Source organism: Loxodonta africana, chromosome 18 (genome assembly GCF_030014295.1).
Source record: "Loxodonta africana isolate mLoxAfr1 chromosome 18, mLoxAfr1.hap2, whole genome shotgun sequence".
Classification (NCBI taxonomy): Eukaryota; Metazoa; Chordata; class Mammalia; order Proboscidea; family Elephantidae; genus Loxodonta; species Loxodonta africana.
In genome coordinates this window covers 72115247-72137499 of record NC_087359.1, presented here as the reverse complement: position 1 = coordinate 72137499, position 22253 = coordinate 72115247, and the positions used below count along the sequence as shown (strand labels likewise).

The 22253-nt window shown below is 41.6% G+C and overlaps 1 protein-coding gene across 2 annotated transcripts in view; it reads left to right on the top strand.

The window, feature by feature from the left end:
* The window catches only part of STX8 (syntaxin 8), a 344866-nt gene that overhangs the window by 191663 nt on the left and 130950 nt on the right, over window positions 1–22253 (top strand). For both annotated transcript variants that reach the window (XM_010596609.2, XM_023556455.2), the window contains exon 7: window positions 18904–19005. In XM_010596609.2, coding sequence (XP_010594911.1) covers window positions 18904–19005 — 102 coding nt within the window. The remainder of the gene's footprint in view (window positions 1–18903; window positions 19006–22253) is intronic.

The following is a 22253-nucleotide window of genomic DNA, read 5'->3' as shown; positions in this document are numbered from 1 at the left end:
TCCATTCTGCTATTGAGCTCACCCAGTGAGTTTTTCAATTCAATTATTATATTTTTCAGTTCTAAATTTTATGTTTGTTTCTTCTGTATATCTTCTGTTTCTTTGCTGAGACTTTCTATCTTACCATTTATTTCAATACTTACATATTGGAACATTTTTATTATAGCTGTTTAAAGTCTTTGTCTGATAATTCCACTAACTATGTCATCTCAGCATTGGCATCTTTTGAATGTCTTTTCCCATGCCACGTGAGATTGTCCGGTTCTTCATGTGCTAAGTAATTTCGGTTTGTATCCTGGTCATTTTGATTATTATGTTATGAGACTCGAATTTTTGTTTAAATCCTGTGGATAATGTTGATATTTTTGTTTTATCAGAAAATTGACCTAGTTGGGTTCAGGCCACAAGTTCCGACAGCCTTCTATGCACTGTGATTCCAGTGTCGGTTAAGTTTTCATAGCTTTTGCAGTGGTATTCTGGGTCTGCTCTGCATGTGTGCCAGTCAGCGGCTAATCTTGGGCTTGGGTGGTTTTCAGTTTTCTGTGTCTGTGTATGCTATTTAGGATCTGTTCTATGCATGTACAGCTCAGGGCTGAATCTAGTAGTTCATAAACACCTTTAAGGGGTTGCTTTCCTAAGCCCCTCCCTTTACATGACCTTCTTGGTACTTTTTGTTTCCTCCAGCCTCCCCTTTTGTTCCTCCAGCTTGAAATCTGGGGCTTTAGTTACCCCATTCTGCCTTGTACTCCTACAGTATATAGTAGTAGGGTTTCTTTTTCTTTTTTTCTTTAACCTAATCCAAGTTTTTGGCTTTTTTTGGTGGGGGTGAGGGCTTTTTATTTAAAAAATTTTCCCGAACCTACAGAAAAGTTGAAGGTATTCCTGAAGGGCATACTTGGCTACCCTTCGTCTAGATTTGCCAACTATTAACATTTTAGCTCTTCCTTCCTTTCTCGCTCCTTCTCTCCTTCCCTGCCTCCCTCTTTCCTTTCCTTTGTGTGTAATATTTCTGTGAACCATTTAAAAGCAAGGTGAGGGTGCCTCACACTTAAGTATGTATCTCCTAAGAACTAGGATATTCTCCTGCGTAACCACAATATCATTAGCATATTCAAGAAACTTAACTTTGATATAATAATATTGTTTAATATAGAGTCCAGAATTAAATTTCTTCAATTGCTGCAATAATGTCCTTTATCACCTGGGAGGCTGTGCTCTAGCATTCGACCATTGCATTTAGTTGTTGCATCTCTTTAATGTCCTTTAATTTAGTTCTCCCCCTTTTTTTTTTTGCCACAGACATTTTTAAAGATGTCCACGCGAATTATTTTGTAGGAGTTCCCACAATCTAAATTTGGCCAAGTGTTTCCTTATGATCACATTCACGTTAAATATTTTTGGCAAAAAGACCACATAAGTAAAGCTGTGTACTTTCCATTGCATCACACCAGGAGATCTAAAGTGATGGCTTGTTGCATTATTGCTGATGCTTTCTGCTTACTTGGTTGAAGTGCATTGTCCATGTTTCTTTGCTGTAACTAATAAGTAATCTGTTGGCTAATACTTCGAGATTATGAAAATATTGCATCCCAACAGCATTTCACCCTGTGGTTTAATATCAATAGATGATCCTTCCCTGAATCAGTTATTACATTGGTGGTTGCAAAATGGCATGAATCATTGACTTTCTATAGGTGGTAAAACTATAAGGAAAAGCATGGAAGTGATTATATAAAAATCAGAATGTTGAGTACTTGGGGAGGAGAGGGAGGATGTAGTGCTTAGATGGGGACACGTGGGTGGCTTTTGAAATGTTAGCAGCTTTTTTTTTTTTCCAACTGTGTGATAATTAAATGAATGTTCACTTTGTGATAACTCATTAAATTGTATACTTTAAAAACTTATTTTGTTGAGAAATGTACAGCAAAACATATACCATTTCAACAGTTTCTACATGTACAGTTCAGTGACACTGATTACATTCTTTGAGTTGTGCAACTATTCTCACTCTCCTTTTCTCAGTTGTTTCTTCCCCATTAACATAAACTCACTGCCCCCTAAGGTTCCTATCTAATCTTTTGATTTGCTATTGTCAATTTGATCCCATATAGATAGTTGTTAAAAGAGCACAATGCTCAAGGCAGACATTCTTTACTAGTCAAGTTAAACTATTGTTTGATTTTAAGAAGACTTCAGGGGATATTTTTGGTTTAAGGTTTAAAGATCATCTCAGGACAATAGTTCAGGGTTTCATTGAGCCTGCATGGCTTCAGAAAGTCTGGAGTCCATGAGAATTTGAAATTCTGTTCAGCATTTTTCTCCTTTTGATCAGGATTCTTCTATAGAATCTTTGCTCAAAATGTGCAGTGTTATGGATTGAATTGTGTCTCTCAAAACTGTGTATCAACTTGGCTAGGCCATGATCCCCAGTGTTGTGTGATTGTCCACCATTTTGTCATCTGATGTGATTTTCCTATGTGTTGTAAATCCTGCCTCTATGATGTTAATGAGGCAGGATTAGAGGCAGTTATGTTAATGAGAATGACAAATGACTCAATCTATAAGATTTGCTTGCATTTTGAGTCAATCTCTTTTGAGATACAAAAGAGAGAAACAAGCAGAGAGATAGGGGGACCTCCTGCTACTAAGAAAGCAGAGCTGGGAGCGGAGCGTGTCCTTTGGACCTGGAGCCCCTGTGCTGAGAGAAGCTCTTAGACCGGGGAAGATTTATGACAAGGACCTTCCTCCAGAATTGACAGAGAGAGAAAGCTTTCTCGGGGAGCTGGGTTGCTGAATTTGGACTTCTAGTTTCCTAAACTCTGAGACAATAAACTTCTGTTCCACCCACTTGGGGTGTTTTTGTTAAAGCAGCACTAGATAACTAAGACATGCAGTAATGGTAGCCGGGCACCATCTGGTTCTTCTGGTCTCATAGCAAAGGAGGTAGTTATTTATGGAGGCAAATAAGCTACACATTCCATACTCCTCCTAGTCCTGACTCTCCTTCTCTGTTGCTCCAAGTAAGTAGAGACCAATTGTACCCTGGATGGCTGCTTGCAAGCTTTTAAGGCCCCAGGCACTGTGCAGTGAACTAGGAGGTAGAACAGAAGCAATAATTAGCTGTGTAACCCCACCCTGAATCAGTGCAATTTTTCCGTCCCTGTTAACCAGCCCCCTTCCCCATCCAGCCCGTCCCTGGTAACCACTAGTAAGCTTTGGTCTCTATACATTTGCCTTTTCTTGTCTTTATGTAGAAGTGAGGTCATAAAATATTTGTCCTTTTGTGATTGACTTATTTCACTCAGCATAATGACTTCAAGCTCCATCCATATTGTATAAATTGTACATTTTTAAAAATACTTCTCTTTATGTGACTTACATTTCACAATGAAAAAGTTTGTGTTAATATTAAGTTTCACAACGTTAGATTTGTTTTGATGGATTCGTTGCTTACCGTGATTTGTTTTATGTTATACCGTGATTCACCTAGTCTTGATTTCCTTTTTCATTCATTTCTTCACCATCTGAAAATACTTAAAATTTTTTTTCAAGAATGATACTTTTGAGTAGTATACACACATACTTGGGGGGATGGTAAAGTGTCATTTGTCTCTCAAATATTTTCCTAAAGGTCATTTTATTTTATATAAATACATATATATACACACACATATATAGATATAATTTATATATATGTATATATAATACACACATACACCCATGTAATAGTTCATTTCAGTACCGTACCCACTGCTGTCGAGTCACGTCTGACTCATAACAACCCTATAGGACAGTGTAGAACTGCCCTATAGGGTTTCCAAGGCTGTAATCTTTATGGAAGCTGAGTGCCACATCTTTCTCTGGGGCAGTGGCTGATGGGTTCAAATTGCAAACATTTCAATTTAGCAGCTGAGTGCTTAACCACTGTGCTGCCAGGGCTCCTATAAGCCATTACCCAACCAACAAAACCAACCCACTGCTGTTGAGTCGATTCCGACTCATAGCAACCCTACAGGATAGAGTAGAACTGCCCCATAGAGTTTCCAAGGAGCGCCTGGTGGATTCAAACTGCCAACCTCTTGGGTAGCAGCCATAGCACTTAACCACTACACCACCAGGGTTTCCAATAAGGCATTAAAGAGATGCAAATTATAACTACAATGAGTTATCGTCTTACCCCTGCTAAAATGGCACTGAGTTAAAAGAAACAGGAAACAAATGCTGGCAAGGAAGTGGAGAGATTGGAACCCTTATCCACTGCTGGTGGGGTTGTAAAATGGTATAATCACCTTGGAAAACAGTATGGTGCTTCCTCGAAAAATAGAAATAACACTACCTTGTGATCCAGCAGTTCCACTCCTGGGTATATACCCTAGAGAACTAAAACTACTGACATGAGCAGATATATACACACCTATGTTCATTGCAGTGTTATTTACAATAGCAAAAAGATGGAAACAATCTAAGTGCCTGTCACAGATGAATGGGTAAACAAAATGTGGTACATACACGTAATGGAATACTACACAGCCATAAAGAGTCTGGAGCAAAAGAGAAACAAGGAGGCCAAAGACTCAGAGAATAGTCTACAGGACTAATAGTCTACCTGAAATTCAGAAATTTTCTGAAATATTTCTAGACCTTTCTCATTAATTTTGCGTGGAACTTGGTGAGTTTTTTTTAATAGGAAGACTCAATTATTTTTTCAGCTCAAGGAAAATTTATTGTTTATTTGGTTATTGTGTTTGTTCCTGTTTTCCTAGATCTTTATCCCTGTCTTTCCCTCTCCCCTACCCCGCCCCCGGTCCACATTTTCTACTCTCCAACCCTTTTTGCGTGACTTCTGGGAGATTATTCAAGCCTTTTTAAAAAAAATCTGTTTTACAGTCCGCCTAACTGCCTTCTTTGTGGTTTTTAACTTGACAAGTATGTTTCTGTTTTCAGTAATCTTAAAGTGTTCCCTTGTTGTGGCTTTCTGTTGTTGAATTGATTTAGTGTCCTCTTGAATATTGTTTAAAAAAAAAGAAACCAAACAGTTTCTCAAGGTTTATCCTTTTCATGACAGTATTTTATTTTCTAGGCAGAAGGAGGAAGAGGGAGAGGACATTCTGTCTGATCTTCCTCAGGTCATTCCTTCATTTTGAACTCTTTATTTCTGCCTGTTGTCTGTTTGCTCATCGGCAGATAGCAACCCATGTCTGTCCATTATTAGAAGTTGGGAAGGATTCTAGCTTAGGGAAGGCCTCTGCTACATATATTTAGACCCAGATGAAGAAGGAATGAAAAGGCCTTGGTCTGTGGTGGGGAGGAAGGAGAGAAGGAACAAGAGCCTTTCTGTTGAACCTGGCCCATTTGCTGTGATAAGGTGTGAGCTGGTGTGGCCCAGGGGAGTTTCTCCAAAGCCAGAGTTCTTCCCAGAGGCTCTCCTGGGATCTCCTGAGTGGCCAGCTGGCTTCCTTGCTACAGGGTGCCATAGACAAGCTGTTACCTTTCCTTTGCTGGGACGCAGATTGGTCTTGCCTTGTGTTCCTGGTTTCTACAATATATATGTCAACTTCTCGTAGGGTGTGGTATTATTAGAGATTCCCCCTACTTTATTTTAGTTGTCACTGATAATTTGAAACGTGGTTCTAATTGTAGGGAGTTGTTAGGTGCTGTTGAATCAGCTCTGACTCATAGCAACCCTGTGCACATCAGGACAAAACACTGCCTGGTCCTGCTCCATCCTCACAATCATTGCTGTGTTTGTAGGGAGTAGAGGGTGTTAAGCTGATGCCTCCAGGAAGGCTCTTTATTCACAGTTTTGTTTCAGCATTTTCCTCAAATATTACTAGCAATGGTCTTAGTTACCTAGTGCTGCTGTAACTGAAACACCATAAGTGGTTGGTTTTAACAAACAAATTTATTTTCTCACAGTTTAGGAGGTTAGAATTCTGAATTCAGGGTCCGAGCTCTAAGGGAAGGCTTTCTCTCTCTGTGGGTTCTGTGGGAAGGTCCTTGTCTCTTCAGCTTCTGTTTCCTAGTTCCTAGGAGATCTCCATGTGCTTGGCATCTATATTTGCTCCATCTCTGCTTGCTTGCTTGTCCCAATCTTTTTTTTTTTTCTCTGAAGAGACTGACTCAAAACACACCCTACAATAATCCTGCGTCATTAACATAGCAAAGACAACCCATTCCCAAATGGGATTATAACCACCGACAGACATGGAGGTTGAGATTTATAACACATATTTTGGGGGGGACATAATTCAGTCCATAACAGTAATATAAGGGAAAGTCATAATGACAAATGACTTTACCACTGCTAGCATCCATTATGAGCGCAAAAAGGCACCAAACTCATTTGAAAATATATAGCACACTTTCTGCCTTTACACAGCGTTTGTGGAGACTGTAATTAGAAGTATAGAAAAATGATGATGTATAATTGGAGTCAGGTATTTTGATGCCATGTGATATTCTTACTGCTTTTGATTCTGTCAGCTTCCTGTCAAACTTTACATTGTCTGTTTTTCTGTTCCATGCTGGAATGGCACTCAAGTGTCTCAAAGCAACACATTATAGAAATACGAGCTCCTTCTTGAAACCAAGCACAAATACTTACTGGGAAGCCACATATCGGTTTTTCTTTGGAGGCTTTCTTCTCAGGAACCTGAAAACAGTCATCTGTTTGTTTCACAGCCTGTGCTCTCAAACCTGTATTTAATTTGTTCTTAATAGGCTGAGGTGAGGGGAGTTTCCACCCAGTGGTCTGCCAGGTGGGAATTCCCCTAGGCTCCCTGGCTGAGGGAATCTCCTTTTGATATTGCAGTGACTGACAAGTGGAGTGAATTCGATTAAACCAGCCAACACTGGCAGTATAAACCTTTAAAAAATAATTGGCAATATGTTTCAAAGTCCACGCTGCAGTCATAGTCACACTTCATTAACTGAAAGAAATGATACAAAAGAAAGAAAATGACATGCAGGGAAGTAGTCGTTGTATGGAGCCCTGGTGGCGCAGTGGTCAGGAGCTCAGCTGCTAACCAAAGTGTTGGCAGTTGGACCCACCAGCCACTCCTGGGAAACGGCATGTCCTTACAGGGTTGCTCTGAGTTGGAGTCGAATCGATGGTAACAGGCTTTTGGTTTTGTTCGTTGCCTACTTAGAAATATAGGAGCATTCTCAGTATCCAGCAATGGGCCATTATTTAATGAATGTTATGTAATGGATTGAATATTTGTAACCATTAAAAATTGTAACTGAAGACTATATCACTACATAAAAAGCACAAATGACATCATGTTAAGGGAGAAAAAGGCTTTTATATATGTTACAATTACATAAAAATGTATACGTTTATGTAAAATCTTTCAAGGGAAGTGACTACAATAGTTATTATACTGGGATGTTTAGATAATGATTGACGTTTTTTCCTCTCTCATTTTAAACTGCTATTAAGTTTTGTAGGGTTGCTATGAGTTGGAATTGACTCGACGGCACTGGGTCTAGAGTCTATTAAGTTTTATAACTTAAAAAATAGAGTTGTTGAAAAACAAACAACAACAACAAAACCTAGTTATCAGAAGAGGTTTCACTGACAACCAAAACGAAAAACCTTGTGTTTGGTCTGAGTTAAAACCTTCCCCTCTTCAGCGTTGTCTGTTGTTGACTACTGAGTTTTGCTGCATTAGTCTGCGTACACCTGAAGCCAATTTTCAACTGCAGCAGCCAAGGGGGAGCTGCAGATGTGTGACATTTGACACCACCCTGCTCCTTAAACAGGGGCCTTACCCACTGACACCAGACCCTGAGGCCTGGTGGTACCACTCACTCCATCTAGCCACCCATGACTGGGCTCTGAGAATAAGTGGTACCTCCCAGTCCCTCCAGCCAAGAGTATTGGTTGCGCAAGGACCAGCTGCAATACCCGCCCCCACCATGCGCTCTAGGGGTCACGGACATGCCCTCCACCCAGGCACCCAGGGGCAGCCTTCAGCCCCCTGTCTTGCTCCGTACATAGCCCCCTACTGCAGCTAGATACCTGTGCCTGCTCCAAACACCCTATGCAGCCCTGCCTGTCTAGGACTATAGGTGAGAGTCTGTACCACACACTTGGTGACTTACAACCTGGACACCTGTGTCAGACCTCTACAGGAAAAGTGAACAGACTCCTGGGCTCACGTACCTAATAGCTGCTCTAACCACCTGGTGAGAGGACTTGAGAGCTTCAAAGACGCCAATAACCAAAGTAGCTTACACACCCAGCCTACTTGGGCATATCAAAACAAAATAAAACAAAAAGTTAGGACACAGTAAACAAGCATACTATAAATAAGTATAATAACTTATTGATACCTCAGAGACAACAGTCAATATCAAATCACATAAAGTAGCAGGTCAAGATGGCTCCAACAAGCGACTAAAATAAAGAACCAGTTAACCTTCCAGAGGAAGGTAAGGTAGTGAAACTACTGAGATAAAATTCAAAAGACTAATATACAGAGCTCTCCAAGAGATCAGGAAGGAGATCAGACAAAACTCAGACCAAGCCAGGAACACACAGACAAAGCAATAGAAGAGCTCAGGAAAACAATACAAGAACAAAACGACAAAATTAACAGGCTGATAGGATCCACACAGAGAAAGTCACAAGAAATCCAAAAGATTAACAATAATATCTCAGAATTAGACAACTTGATAGAAGGTCTTAGGAGCAGAATCAAGGCAATGGAAGTCAGAATTAGTGAGATTGAAGATGAACCTGCTGACCCCAATTTATTTGAGGAAAAATCAGAAAAAATAATTTTAAAAAATGAAGGGCATAAAAAAGAATTGGGGGCAGTTTGTCATATTGTGGTGGCTTGTGTGTTGCTGTGATGCTGGAAACTATGTCATCAGTATTTCAAATACCAGCAGGATCGCCCATGATGGGCAGGTTTCAGTGGAGCTTCCTGAAGACAGACTAGGAAGAAAGGCCTGGCAATCTGTTTCTGAAAATTAGCCAATAAAAACCCTGCTGATCACCACAGAACACTGTCTGACTCACTTGCTGGTGGACATGACATCAGAAGGTATCAGTTGCTAGAGAACATCATATTTGGTGAAGTAGAGGGCCAACAAGAGCCCTGGTGACACAGTGGTTAAGTGCTCACCTGCTAACGAAAAGGTCAGTGGTTTGAGCCCACCAGCTGCTCTGTGGGAGAAAGATGTGAAAGTCAGCTTCCATAAAGATTTATAGCCTTGGAAACCTTATGGGGCAGATCTGCTCTGTCCTGTAGGGTCGCTATGAGTCAGAATTGACTCAACAGTAAACAACAACAGGAGGCCGACAAGGACATGGAAGATGAGGTGGATTGGCATGTTAGCAGCAAAGATGGACTTGAATACGCTGGCGGTTGTGAGGATGACACACGATTGGACAACATTTTGTCCTGTTTAGATAAGGTCATCATGAGTTGACGGTAGTTAACAATGTCATGGTTATGAATATTCACAAACTTTAAAAAAACTCCCTAGAAACTCAGATGACATGTAACAGTTGACATAGTTGGTGTCAGACAAAGAATAGTTTGCAGCTGGCTTTCTGATAATGGCAGAGGCTTATTAAGCCTGAATTTTATGACGTATTGAGGCATTAAAACATATCATGCAAACCTGACTGTAATTAGTTGCAAAAGAACAATGTACGAAGAAATGTGCAAAGCAAAACTGTTACTGTGGAATATTCTATCAGGGCATGAGAAATGGATCATAAAAATACTCACTTTTATATATATGGTGGCACAGTGGGTTAAGTGCTGCAACTGCTAACCGAAAGGTCAGCAGTTCAAATCTACTAGCCGCTCTTTGGAAACCCTGTGGGGCAGTTCTATTCTGTCCTGTAGAATAACTGTATATAAACTCAACTATATTCTTTGCTGACCAGAAAAAAGCTGAAACCATGTATCTAAGTCCTTGAATCATGTTTTAGGAAGAATACTGCCTGAATTTAGCATCAGGGTGTCACAAGACCTGGAAATCACTTCCTTAGGGGATCTGCTAATGCTTGGAGCTTAGAGAAGACTGAGATATATTGGGAGAATTGTCTTGTGAAATAAGGAACACTGGTATGTGTTGTTCTAGAAATAACTAAGGTGAAAGCTGAAAGCAGGCAGGTTTTCAGCTCAGTATAGAGAACTTTATAGTAAGTAGAGCCATCCCCAAGTTCAGCCATGGAACTGATTGTGTCGTGAATTTCCATGTTACCAGTCACTGGAAGTGTTCAGCCAAAGGTTAAACATCTAGCTGCCAGGCGTATTGTAAAAAGCATTCCTGTGTAATGGACCTTCCATCTGCAAACTGGTTCAGTTCACCTAGTAGCTCTAGTAGGTGTAAAGAATAGATTCCAACAAACAAATGGAACATCAGATTAAGAAGAAAATGGGAAGAGGCAAGGTGACTCTGAAGATTTCTAGCTTGGGCAAGCAAATGAATGGTTGTGCCATTAACTGAGACAGTTGCTTTATTGACTATCATAGGACTTCCAATACAGTGTTGAACAGAAGTTACCAGAACAGATATCCTTGCCTTGTTCCCAATCTTAGGGAAAACGTACTCAGTGTTTGACCGTAAAGGATGATGTTAGCTCTACGTTTTCCAAAGATGTCCCTCATCCCACTGCAGATGTTCCCTTTCATTCTTATTTGCTGAACATTTGTATCATGAATGGGCAGTGGACTTTGTCAGACCCTTTTTCCACACATACTGAGATGATGATATACTTATTTCCTTTAGTCTGATAATTGATTTTTCATCCTTCTTCTTTTCTAATGTATGTACTTAGAGCAATAAACTTCCCTGGAAGCACAACTTTATTTGCAACCCACAATTTTATTTTGGGTTGTCATTATCAACATTCTGTTATAACTTATTATTTCGTCTTTGATCCATGGGTTATTTAGAAACGATTCCCTTAATGTTGGAGGGTTTTCCATTTTCGTTACATGTGTCTGTGCATAATGATGAAAGGTTCCTTTTTATCTCTGGTAGGACTTCCTGCCTTGATGTCTCCCTTGTCTGATATTAATATAGCCATGCTGGCTTCTCCTGTGCAGACACTGTCTCTTCTTTATATTTACAGTGAGCTTCTGGTAAAAGCATATCCTTGGATCTTCCTTTTTTTTTTTTTTAAATCTTGTCTAACATTCTGTGACTTTTAGCTGAGGACTTTAGTCTATTGAATTTAATGTGCTATTGATATGGTTGAGGCATCCCTGGGTGGGGCAAATGCTTAAGCACTCAAAGGTTGGTGGTTTGAACCCACTCAGAGGCACCTCAGAAGACAGGCCTGGTGATCAGCTCCCAAAAGCTCACAGTCTTGAAACCCTTGTGGAGCAGCTCTACCCTGCACACGTGGGGTTGCCATGAGTTGGAACTGACTCAACAGCAAGTAATAATGACAACAACATCCATATGGTCGAGGTGAAGTCTGCCATCTAGATACTTGTGGGGGTTTTGTCCTATTTGCTCTTTGTGCCTCCTTTTGGGTGAATTGTGCATTTTTTTGTATTTCATTTTATTTCCTCTATTTTTTTTAAAGCTGTATCTCTTGGTGGGGTGTATGCATATGTTTGGTTTTCTTCTTTTAAGTGATTGCTTCAGAGCGGCATTGTTCAGTACAGTAGCCACTAGCCACATGTGGCTGTTTAAATTTTAATTAATTAAAATATGAGAAAACAATATGTTCTTGGCTGTAGTATAGAGAAGGAGCCCCAGTGGTGCAACAGTTAAGTACTGGGCTGCCAACCGAAGATTGTCAGTTTGAGCCCACCCTGTGGCTCTGCGGGAGACAGATATGGTGCTCTGTTTGCATAAAGATTATAGCCTAGGAAACCCTATAGGGCAGCTCTGCTTTGTCATATGGGGTTGCTATGAGTTGAAATAGACTCAGTGGCACCGAACAACAACATACTATGGAGAATGGGTTGAAAGGGTTCAGGACTAGAAACAGGAAGATAAGTTAGCACATCGTTTCAGAAAGACTGGCACAATTTTGTGAGATATTAATCACAGTTTAAGAGAATGATAGGATTGAGAGGTACTGGGGAGGCAGAACCAACAACAGTGGCTAACAAATGGAACATCAGATTAAGAAGAAAATGGGAGGAGGCAAAGTGACTCTGAAGATTTCTAGCTTGGGCAAGCAAATGAATGGTTGTGCCATTAACTGAGACAGGGAATAGAGGTTGTTGTTAGGTGCTGTCTGACTCATAGCGACCCCAGGTATAACAGAACGAAACACTGCTTGGTCCTGCGTCATCCTCAGAGTCATTGCTATGTTTGAGCCCACTGTTGAAGTCACTGTGTTGTGTCAGTTCATCTCGTTGAGGGTCTTCCTCTTCTTCACTGACCTTCTACTTTACCCAGCATCATATTCTTCTTCAGGGACTGGTCCTTACTAATAACATATCCAAAGTACATGAGATGAAGTTTAGCCATCCTTGCTTCTAAGGCGCATTCTGGCTGTACTTATCCCCAAACCGATTTGTTCCTTCTTCTGGCAGTCCATGGTAATATATTCAATATTCTTCTTCCTCTTCTGTCTTCCTTATTTGTTGTCCAGCTTTCACATGCATATGAGGCAGTTGAAAAGACCATAGCTTGGGTTAGGCACACCTTAGCCCTCAAGGTGACATTTTTTATTTTTAACACTTTTAAGAGGTTTTTAGGAGCACATTTGCCCCATGCAATAGGTCGTTTGATTTCTTGACTGCTGCTTCCATAGGCATTGATTGTGGATCCAAGTAAAATGAAATCCTTGACAACTTCAAACTTTTCTGCATTTATCATGATGTGGCTTATTGGTCCAGTTGTGAGGGTTTTTGTTTTCTTTATGGTGAGGTGTAATCCACACAGAAGGCTGTGGTCTTTGATCTTCATCAGTAAGTGTCGCTCCCCACAGCTCCCCACTTCTCCCATTGGCCAAGGTGGAGACCCTCCTCTCTGCCCAGTGGCGGGCGCCAGGGCCTGGTTGCTTGAAGTTGATGGGAGGCGAGTGGTGGTGGCGGCAACGAGCTACCGCACTGGGTAACACCAACCCTAATGATGCCACTGCTATGGCAGCCCCTCCCATGGCGCTGCTGCCCACCCGCTGCCACCGCCACTGGTGGACACTGGGGTCATTTTGGTGTCATTCCCTCGGACAGTCTCGGGGGTACAGACTGCACCCCCTTAGTGATGCCACAGATTACCATTAGGTTAACGTCATCCAGGTTTATCCCTTTGGCTTTGTAAATATAAAAGATGGCTAGAAATGATTAGGATCATACTGTATCTGCTATTTTAAGTTTTGATAAGTGCTTAATTTCACTTTAAAAATTAACATAAAAATGATAAACTTTACAGCATTGATTCCTTAGAAGAGATAGTAATTAGTAAAAGGTCCATAGAAGGTTGAGTAACTTACATGCAACGCTGAAGTTCTGGTCATTTAAGAAAGCTGTAAGTTTCACTGTGTTTCACTTTTCAGCAACCAATGCAGCCTTTTCATGAGTGATGAAGCTCAGTGGCTTCAACCCCTTTCCCCCTTTCTTCTCTCCTCAACTGCTTCCTGACTTCTCAGTCATAGTTACTCTGCTGACTCTTTTAACGTTAGGTATCTTTCTGTAATGTAATCCAGTGTTTTATTCTTAGCTCAGTATTTAAATGGATTCAGTTCTATTATCTCTTATGACATGGTCTCTCACTTCTCCATTCTAGATTTTTTTTGTTTTTGTTTTTTAATACACTTTGTAAGACTTTGGCTGCTAACTAAAAGGTCAGCAGTTTGAATCCACCAGCGGCTCCTTGGAAACACTATGGGGCAGTTCTCCTCTGTCCTCTAGGGTCACTATGCGTTAGAATTGACTCGACGGCCACGGTTTTGTTTTTTAGAGCAGTGCTAAGTATACAGAAAACTGTGCAGAAAGCGCAGGGTGCTCCCTATACCTGCTCTCCCCCAGACAGTTTCCTCTGTTAACTTGCACCTCTGTGGTGCATTTGTTCCAACTGATGAGCCAGTATTGATACATAGTTATTAACTAAAGTCCATAGTTTACATTTGGGTTCACTCTGTGAATCTTGACAAATGCATAATGTCATGTGTCCACCATTACAGCATGCAGAATAGCTTCACTGCCCTAAAAATGCCGTGGGCTCCACTTTTTTCATCCCTCCTCCGATCCTGAACCCCTGGCAATCACTGGTCTTTTTATTGTCCCTATAGTCTTGTTTTTTCCAGAATGTTACTTAGTTGAAATCGGATAGTTTGTAGCTCCTTCAAACTGGATTCTTTCACTTAGCAGCATACATTTAAAGTTCCTCCATGTCTTCTCACACGATGATACTTCATTTCTCTTTAATGGTGAGTAATAATACTCCATTCCCCCACGTGTCTGTCAGTTTGTGGTACTGTGGGGGCTAGGCTGTTGCTGTGATGCTGGAAGCTATGCCACCGGTATTCACATACCAGCAGGGTCACCCATGGAGGACAGGTTTCAGCTGAGCTTCCAGACTAAGACTAGGGACAAGGACCCAGCAGTCTACTTCTGAAAAGCATTAGCCGGTGAAAACCTTATGAATAGCAGCGGAACATTGTCTGATACAGTGCTGGAAGATGAGCCCCCAGGTTGGAAGACACTCAAAAAATGACTGGGGAAGAGCTGCCTCCTCAAAGTAGAGTCGACTGATTGACATGGATGGAGTAAAGCTTTTGGGACCTTCATTTGGTGATGTGGCACGACTCAAAATGAGAAGAAACAGCTGCAAACATGCATTAATAATCGGAACCTGGAATGTACGAACTCTGAATCTGGGAAAATTGGAAATCGTCAAAAATGAAATGGAGCGCATGAACATCAATATCCTAGGCATTAGTGAGCTGAAATGGACTGGTATTGGCCATTTTGAATCAGACAATCATATAGTCTACTATGCTGGGAATGACAACTCGAAGAGGAATGGTGTTGCATTCGTCAAAAAGAATGTTTCAAGATCTATCCTGAAATACAATGCTGTCAGTGATAGAATAATATCCCTATACCTACTAGGAAGACGAGTTGATACGACTGTTATTCAAATTTACGCACCAACCACTGGGGCCAAAGATGAAGAAACAGATTTTTATCAGCTGCTGCAGTGTGAAAATGATCGAACATGCAATCAAGATGCACTGATAATTACTGGCAATTGGAGCGCTAAAGTTGGGAACAGAGAAGAAGGATCGGTAGTTGGAAAATACGGCCTTGGTGATAGAAACGATGCCGGAAATCGAATGATAGAGTTTTGCAAGACCAACAACTTCTTCATTGCAAATACCTTCTTTCACCAACATAAACTGTGAGTATACACATGGACCTCGCCAGATGCAACACACAGAAATCAAATTGACTACATCTGTGGAAAGAGACAATGGAAAAGCTCAATATCATCAGTCAGAACGAGGCCAGGGGCCGACTGTGGAACAGACCATCAGTTGTTCATATGCAAGTTCAAGGTGAAACTGAAGAAAATCAGAGCAAGTCTATGAGAGCCAAAATATGACCTTGAGTATATCCCACCTGAATATAGAGACCATCTGAAGAGTAGATTTGATGCATTGAACACTAGTGACCGAAGACCAGGCGAGTTGTGGAATGACATCAAGGACGTCATCCATGAAGAACGCAAGAGGTCACTGAAAAGACAGGAAAGAAAGAAAAGACCAAGGTGGATGTCAGAGGAGACTCTGAAACTTGCTCTTGAGCATCAAGCAGCTAAAGCAAAAGGAAGAATGGATGAAGTGAAAGAACTGAACAGAAGATTTCAAAGGGCCTCTCGAGAAGACAAAGTAAAGTATTATAATGACATGTGCAAAGAGCTGGAGATGGAAAACCAAAAGGGAAGAACACGCTCAGCGTTTCTCAAGCTGAAAGAACTGAGGAAAAAAATTAAAGCCTCGAGTTGCAATAGTGAAGAATTCCATGGGGAAAATATTAAATGACGCTGGAAGCATCAAAAGAAGATGGAAGGAATACACAGAGTCATTATACCAAAAAGAATTAGTCACTATTCAACCATTTCAAGAGGTGGCATATGATCAGGAACCAATGGTACTGAAGGAAGAAGTCCAAGCTGCTCTGAAGGCATTGGCGAAAAACAAGGCTCCAGGAATTGATGGAATATCAATTGAGATGTTTAGCAAACAGATGCAGCGCTGGAGGTGCTCCCTCGTCTGTGCCAAGAAATATGGAAGACACCTTCTTGGCCAACTGACTGGAAGAGATCCATATTTATGCCTATTCCCAACAAAGGTGATCTAACCGAATGTGGAAATTATAGAACAATATCATTAATATCACACGCAAGCAAAATTTTGCTGAAGATCATTCAGAAAAGGATACCGACAGGGAACTGCCAGAAATTGAGGCCAGTTTCAGAAGAGGATGTGGAATCAGGGATATCATTGCTGATGTCAGATGGATCCTGGCTGAAAGCAGAGAATACCAGAAGGATGTTTACCTGTGTTTTATTGACTATGCAAAGGCATTTGACTGTGTGGATCATAACAAATTATGGATAGCATGTGCGAAGAATGGGAATTCCAGAACACTTAATTGTGCTCATTAGGAACCTTTACATAGATCAAGAGGCAGTTGTTTGAACAGAACAAGGGGATACTGATTGGTTTAAAGTCAGGAAAGGTGTGCGTCAGGGTTGTATTCTTTCACCATACCTATTCAATGTGTATGTTGAGCAGATAATAGGAGAAGCTGGACTATATGAAGAAGAACGGGGCATCAGGATTGGAAGAAGACTCATTAACAACCTGCATTATGCAGATGACACAACCTTGCTTGCTGAAAGTGAAGAGGACTTGAAGCACTTGCTAATGAAGATCAAAGACCACAGCCTTCAGTATGGATTATACCTCAACATAAAGAAAACAAAAATCCTCACAAGTTGACCAGTGAGCAACATCATGATAAATGAAGATTGAAGTTGTCAAGGATTTCGTTTTATTTGGATCCACAATCAACAGCTGTGGAAGCAGCAGTCAAGAAATCAAAAGACGCGTTGCATTGGGCAAATCTGCTGCAGAGGACCTCCCTTAAAGTGTTGAAGAGCAAAGATGTCACCCTGAAGACTAAGGTGCGCCTGACCCAAGCCATAGTATTTTCAATCGCATCATATGCATGTGAAAGCTGGACAATGAATAAGGAAGACTGAAGAAGAATTGACGCCTTTGAATTGTGGTGTTGGCGAAGAATGTTGAATATATCACGGACTCCCAAAAGAAGGAACAAATCTGTCTTAGAAGTACAGACAATGCTCCTTAGAGGCAAGGATGGCAAGACTGCGTCTTACATACTTTGGACATGTTGTCAGGAGGGATCAGTCCCTGGAGAAGGACATCATGCTTGGCAGAGTACAGGGTCAGCGGAAAAGAGGAAGACCCTCAACGAGGTGGATTGACACAGTGGCTGCAACAGTGAGCTCAAGCATAACAACGACTGTAAGGACGGCGCAGGACCGGGCGGGCAGTGTTTCGTTCTGTTATGCATAGGGTCGCTATGAGTCAGAACCGAGTCGATGGCACCTAACAACATCACAACAACAATACTCCATTGTGTGGATGGACCACAGTTTGTTTATTCATTCACCTAGTGAAGGACATCTTGGTTGTTTGCGATTTTGACGGGTGTGAATAAAGCTCCTATAAACGTGTGTGCGGGTTTTCCTGTGAATAGAAGTTTCCAGCTCGTTTGGGTAAGTCCCTAGGAGTACAATTGCTGGGTTTTGTGGCAGGCATATACTTCGCTTTGTGTGAGAAGCCCCCAGGCCCCTCAAAGCGGCTGTACCACTTTGCCTTTCCCCCGCCGGCAGGTGAGAGTTTCTGTTGCCCCACATCTTGTCTAGCACTTAGTGGTGTCAGTGTTTTCGATTTTAGCTGTTCCAGTAGATGTGGCTCTGGGTGACACAAATGGCCAAAAAGCGTTGAAAAAATAGCCGAAAGTTTGGCTGTTCGAACCTACCTAGAGGTGCCTCAGAAGATAGGTCTGGTGATCTGCTTCCAAAAGGTCACAGCCTTGAAAGCCCTTTGGAGCAGCCCTACTCTGCGCTCTGGGTTGTGCTGTGAGTAGGGATCGACTCCATAGCAAGTGACTGCAGCAACAAGAGGTGTGTAGCAGCGTCTCATTGTTGCTTTAGTTTTTAATCCCCTAAGGACATGTCATGTCGAGCATCTTTTCATATGCTTATTTGTTGCCTGCGTGTCTTCTTTGGGGAGATGTGTATTAATATCTTTTGTCCATTTTTTTAATTCAGGTTGTTTTTTTTTTTCTTGTTTTTGAGTTTTGAGTTCTTTATATCTTGGATATAGCCTCTTTATCAGATAAATGTTTTGCAAATATTTTCTGCCGGTCTCTGGCTTGTCTCTTCATTCTCTTAATAGTGTCTTTTGCAGAGCAGAAGTTTTCTAATTTCAGCAAAGTCCAACTTACCGATTTTTCTTTTTATGGATTAGAGTTCTTTCTTTTTAGTCATCTCTTGGTTCGCTAGATTTCATCGTCACCGGGTTTTCACAGGAAGCACCCAGGTGTTCCTTGAAGTCTTCTGTATTTTCTGTTGCCTTTTTACTGACAGGACAGGTTGGCTGGGCCACGCTTTCTTTTCCCTAGAATGTATTGACATTTCTCCTCTGTCACCTGGAATTGTGGGAAACCAGTTTTTTTTTTTCTATACTACTTTTTTTTTTTTCTTTTTGAGCTAGAATTGCAATTTTCAAAGAATTTGCATGCGTTCTTTACCTTTTTACTTACTGGACTTGAGAGAATTATTTCCAGGACTCTACCGCAGCTGTATTGCTTTGATGTAAACCGTGGTATTTTTAGAGTGCTAGTCATGCCTCTTTGTCTTCCTTCCCAGAGATAATTGACGACCTTGCCAACCTGGTGGAGAATACTGATGAGAAGCTTCGCACTGAAACCAGGCGTGTGACTATGGTGGACAGAAGGTCAACATCTTGTGGTAAGACATAGCCGTAATTACGGTTTTGCTCCTCTGACTGCTTGCAGGTTTACTCTGCTTAGAGTTTCCCGCGTTTGTCTAATTGCTGTGGGGATTTGGTCGCTCCTCCGATACGGACAGTCCCATTTGATGAAGCATTGACATTGCTAAAGGATCCTTAAATCAGGTTAAAATGAAGGGAATTGTTTTAGATTCAGAGGTAGTATAATACATTGTTAACTTTTTTTTTTTAATTAAGAAAACTTTATGTTTACAACGGATATAGTTTGGGAAATTGTATGACATCATACAGGTGGTTGGTTGGGGACTTTTTGAGTTTAAAGGTGACCTAGCTTGCCCTTTGCAATCATACGCTTAATTGTTCAAGCTTGGACTGCAGAGTAGTTAGACACCAGGTTCTGAAGTCCTCTGGGGTTCCAACCCTATGTTTAGTAATGTTTTATTTGAACAAGTCACTTTACGTCTTGATACCTCATGTGAGGGAGCCTTGGTGATGCGGTGGTTAAGCGCTTGGCGGCTAGCCGAAAGGTCAGCGGTTCAAACCTACCAGCCACTCTGCCCCAGAAAGATGTTACAGCCTGCTTCCATAAAGATCACAGCCTTGGAAACACTATGGGGCAGTTGTACTCTGTCCTGTGGGGTCACTATGAGTTGCCATCAACTGGACAGCATGGGCTTGGTTTTGTTTTGGATGCCAAGATAAGAATCACTTGGAGTACTTGCTTAAAGTATTGATTCCTGGGCCCTCCTCTGGAGATTCTGATTGAGAAGGTCTAAGGTGGTGTTTCTAGAGCCCTGGTGGTGCAGTGGTTGAGTGCTCAGATGCTAACTGAAAGGTTGGCAGTTCAAACCCACCAGCCGCTCTCAGGAGAAAGGACCTGGTGATCTGCTTCTGTAAAGATTAAACCCACCCAAGAAATCCAGTGGGGCAGTTCTCCTCTGTCATAGAGGGTTGCTACGAAAGTATTCATTATTTAACAAGTACGCCAAGCAATTCTGATGCAGGTACCGATGTGCGTTGTTTAACGTCCACCATACGTTCTGTGAAATAGGACATTATGTGATTTGGATGTTGTACAAACATCCTATTAAAATCTTAGAGGAGCCCGCTTTTGGTCATCCCCGTCCTTGCCCCAGTCCGCACCGCTGCCACTGCTGCTGCTGGAGCTGCCGCAGAGGCCAGAGGAACAGGCAGCAGCAGCAGCAGCAGCTGAGAGCCCAGAGGCAGGAGAGCAAGAGGAAGCGAGGGAGGCGGAGCGGAGCGCTCCGAGCCCAGCCCCGCTGCCTACCCAAGGACTTTCAAAGCCCAAGCTTGCGCCCAGAGCCTTGTCCTCTGCCTCACCTGCCTGTATCCTGCCTGTGGTCCAGTGCTGCAAGAGTCTGGGTCTGAGGTCTTTAAAACCATTGGGGGAAATAATAAAGGAAAGAAGAGCCGCTTTCCCTTTAAAAAGAAATATGCGGTATATGCGGTAGGATGGTGGGATGTCGCCTAACTGACATTAAGCAAGGCTTACCTGCACTTGTTATTCCGCAGTCATTCAGATGCAGATTTCTGTGAGGTGTAAATCATTGTCTGCCTACAGTGCCTTCCCCAAAGGCAGGTGATAATAAATGGCCTGACAGCAGCGGTAATCAGCACTTGTTCTCAGAGGCGGACCAAGTGTAAAGCTAACCTCTTCACTAAAAGTAGAAATACAACAGGAATAAAAACTAGTGATCTGAGGACATGCTTTGCCTAACTTTTAGCCCTTTTGATATGAAAAATGGATCCAATCTCTCCAGTTTTAGAACAAGTACCTCAGTACAAGGGTGACCTGAGATGTACGGCTGGAGAATCATTCATTACCTTCCTTGCCTGTGTTTGCTGGTTGAAACTGAAAACTCTACAACAGGTGTCAGGCAGACAGCTACCTGGAAGTTGGAGGCACTGGAGCCCTGAGGGGCCCTGCTGGTTTTCTTTTTATCACCTGGCTCTGCTTCCCCTCCTGCTAGCAATTCTCCTCCTTCAGATACCAGCCCATGCCTTCCTGATTCTGTTGGAATTGTCCTATGCTCGTTTCTGCTTCCTGGCAGAAGCAAACCCACCCTGATTTTGCTTTGCCAGTTTTCCCACATAACTTATGTCTATGGAAACTTTGTTTTTCACACTAAATCCTAAAACTTGAGAGACAGAGAGATGTGGGTTCACTCGCACCACTGTCTCTTATTCTCTTTGACTCTTGTATAAACAATCTTGCTGAGCCTTAGTTTCTTCAGCTGTAAAAAAGTGGATACCTGGTTGTCAAAATTCAGTTGTACAGAATATGTGAAATGTCTAATGCGGGCCAGCCTCCCTGGCTCTCCATATGTATGTGGAGAGGCACTATAGCCTTGTGGTCAAGGGTGTGGACCCTAGAGCCTGGACTCACATCCCAGCTCCACCACTCACCCCCTGTGTGAGCTCAGGAAAGCCACTCAACTACCCTTTGCCTTGGTTTCCCCATCTCCGAAAAGGGGATAATAATGTCGTGTACCTCAGAGGGTTGTTGTGAGGAATAAATGAATGTAAATATATATACACATACATACACACACCTGTGTGCAATTTTGTGTACGTGTGTGTTTTTTATATAGATCAGTTAGAACGGTGTTTGGCACGTTGTAAGCAGTGAGCAATTATTAGCTTTTATTATTGTATGTCTCAAGTAGGGAGAGTGTTCACAGATTAAGTGACAACTTTCCTGAGGCCGTATTTGTGTGTTGAGCAACCATATTGCTATTAATTTGGAATGAACATTTTTATTGATATATTGGTAGTTTTTTATATTTGCAATATAGTGGTCCTCAGCACATATTCTTTTAGTGGAAATACTTTAGAAAGAAGTTCTTCTCTTATCCCTTCAATTATTTTTTCTAGTATTTCCTTACTGTTTCACTGATATCATAGCTCAACAACCAAAAAGCGAGCCTTGTATCATTTCTGATGGCTGATACCTGGAAAGGAAAATAACTTGAATTTTTATTTTTTTAAGGGAAGTTTGCAGTTACATATGCGTTTGTTGACATGCAGTGCTAGTTTTGCATATTGATGGTTTCAGGATATGACCTCTAAAGCTCTGGGGAGATCAGACTTGTATTTATGACACCTAACTGGGTTAACAGTTTCCTTCTAAGTCTTCAACTGATTACTGTTAACCCTATGAACACAGGCATATTGTGGAATTTCCTGAGTAGATCCAGTAAACCCTTGGCAAACTGAGACTGATCAT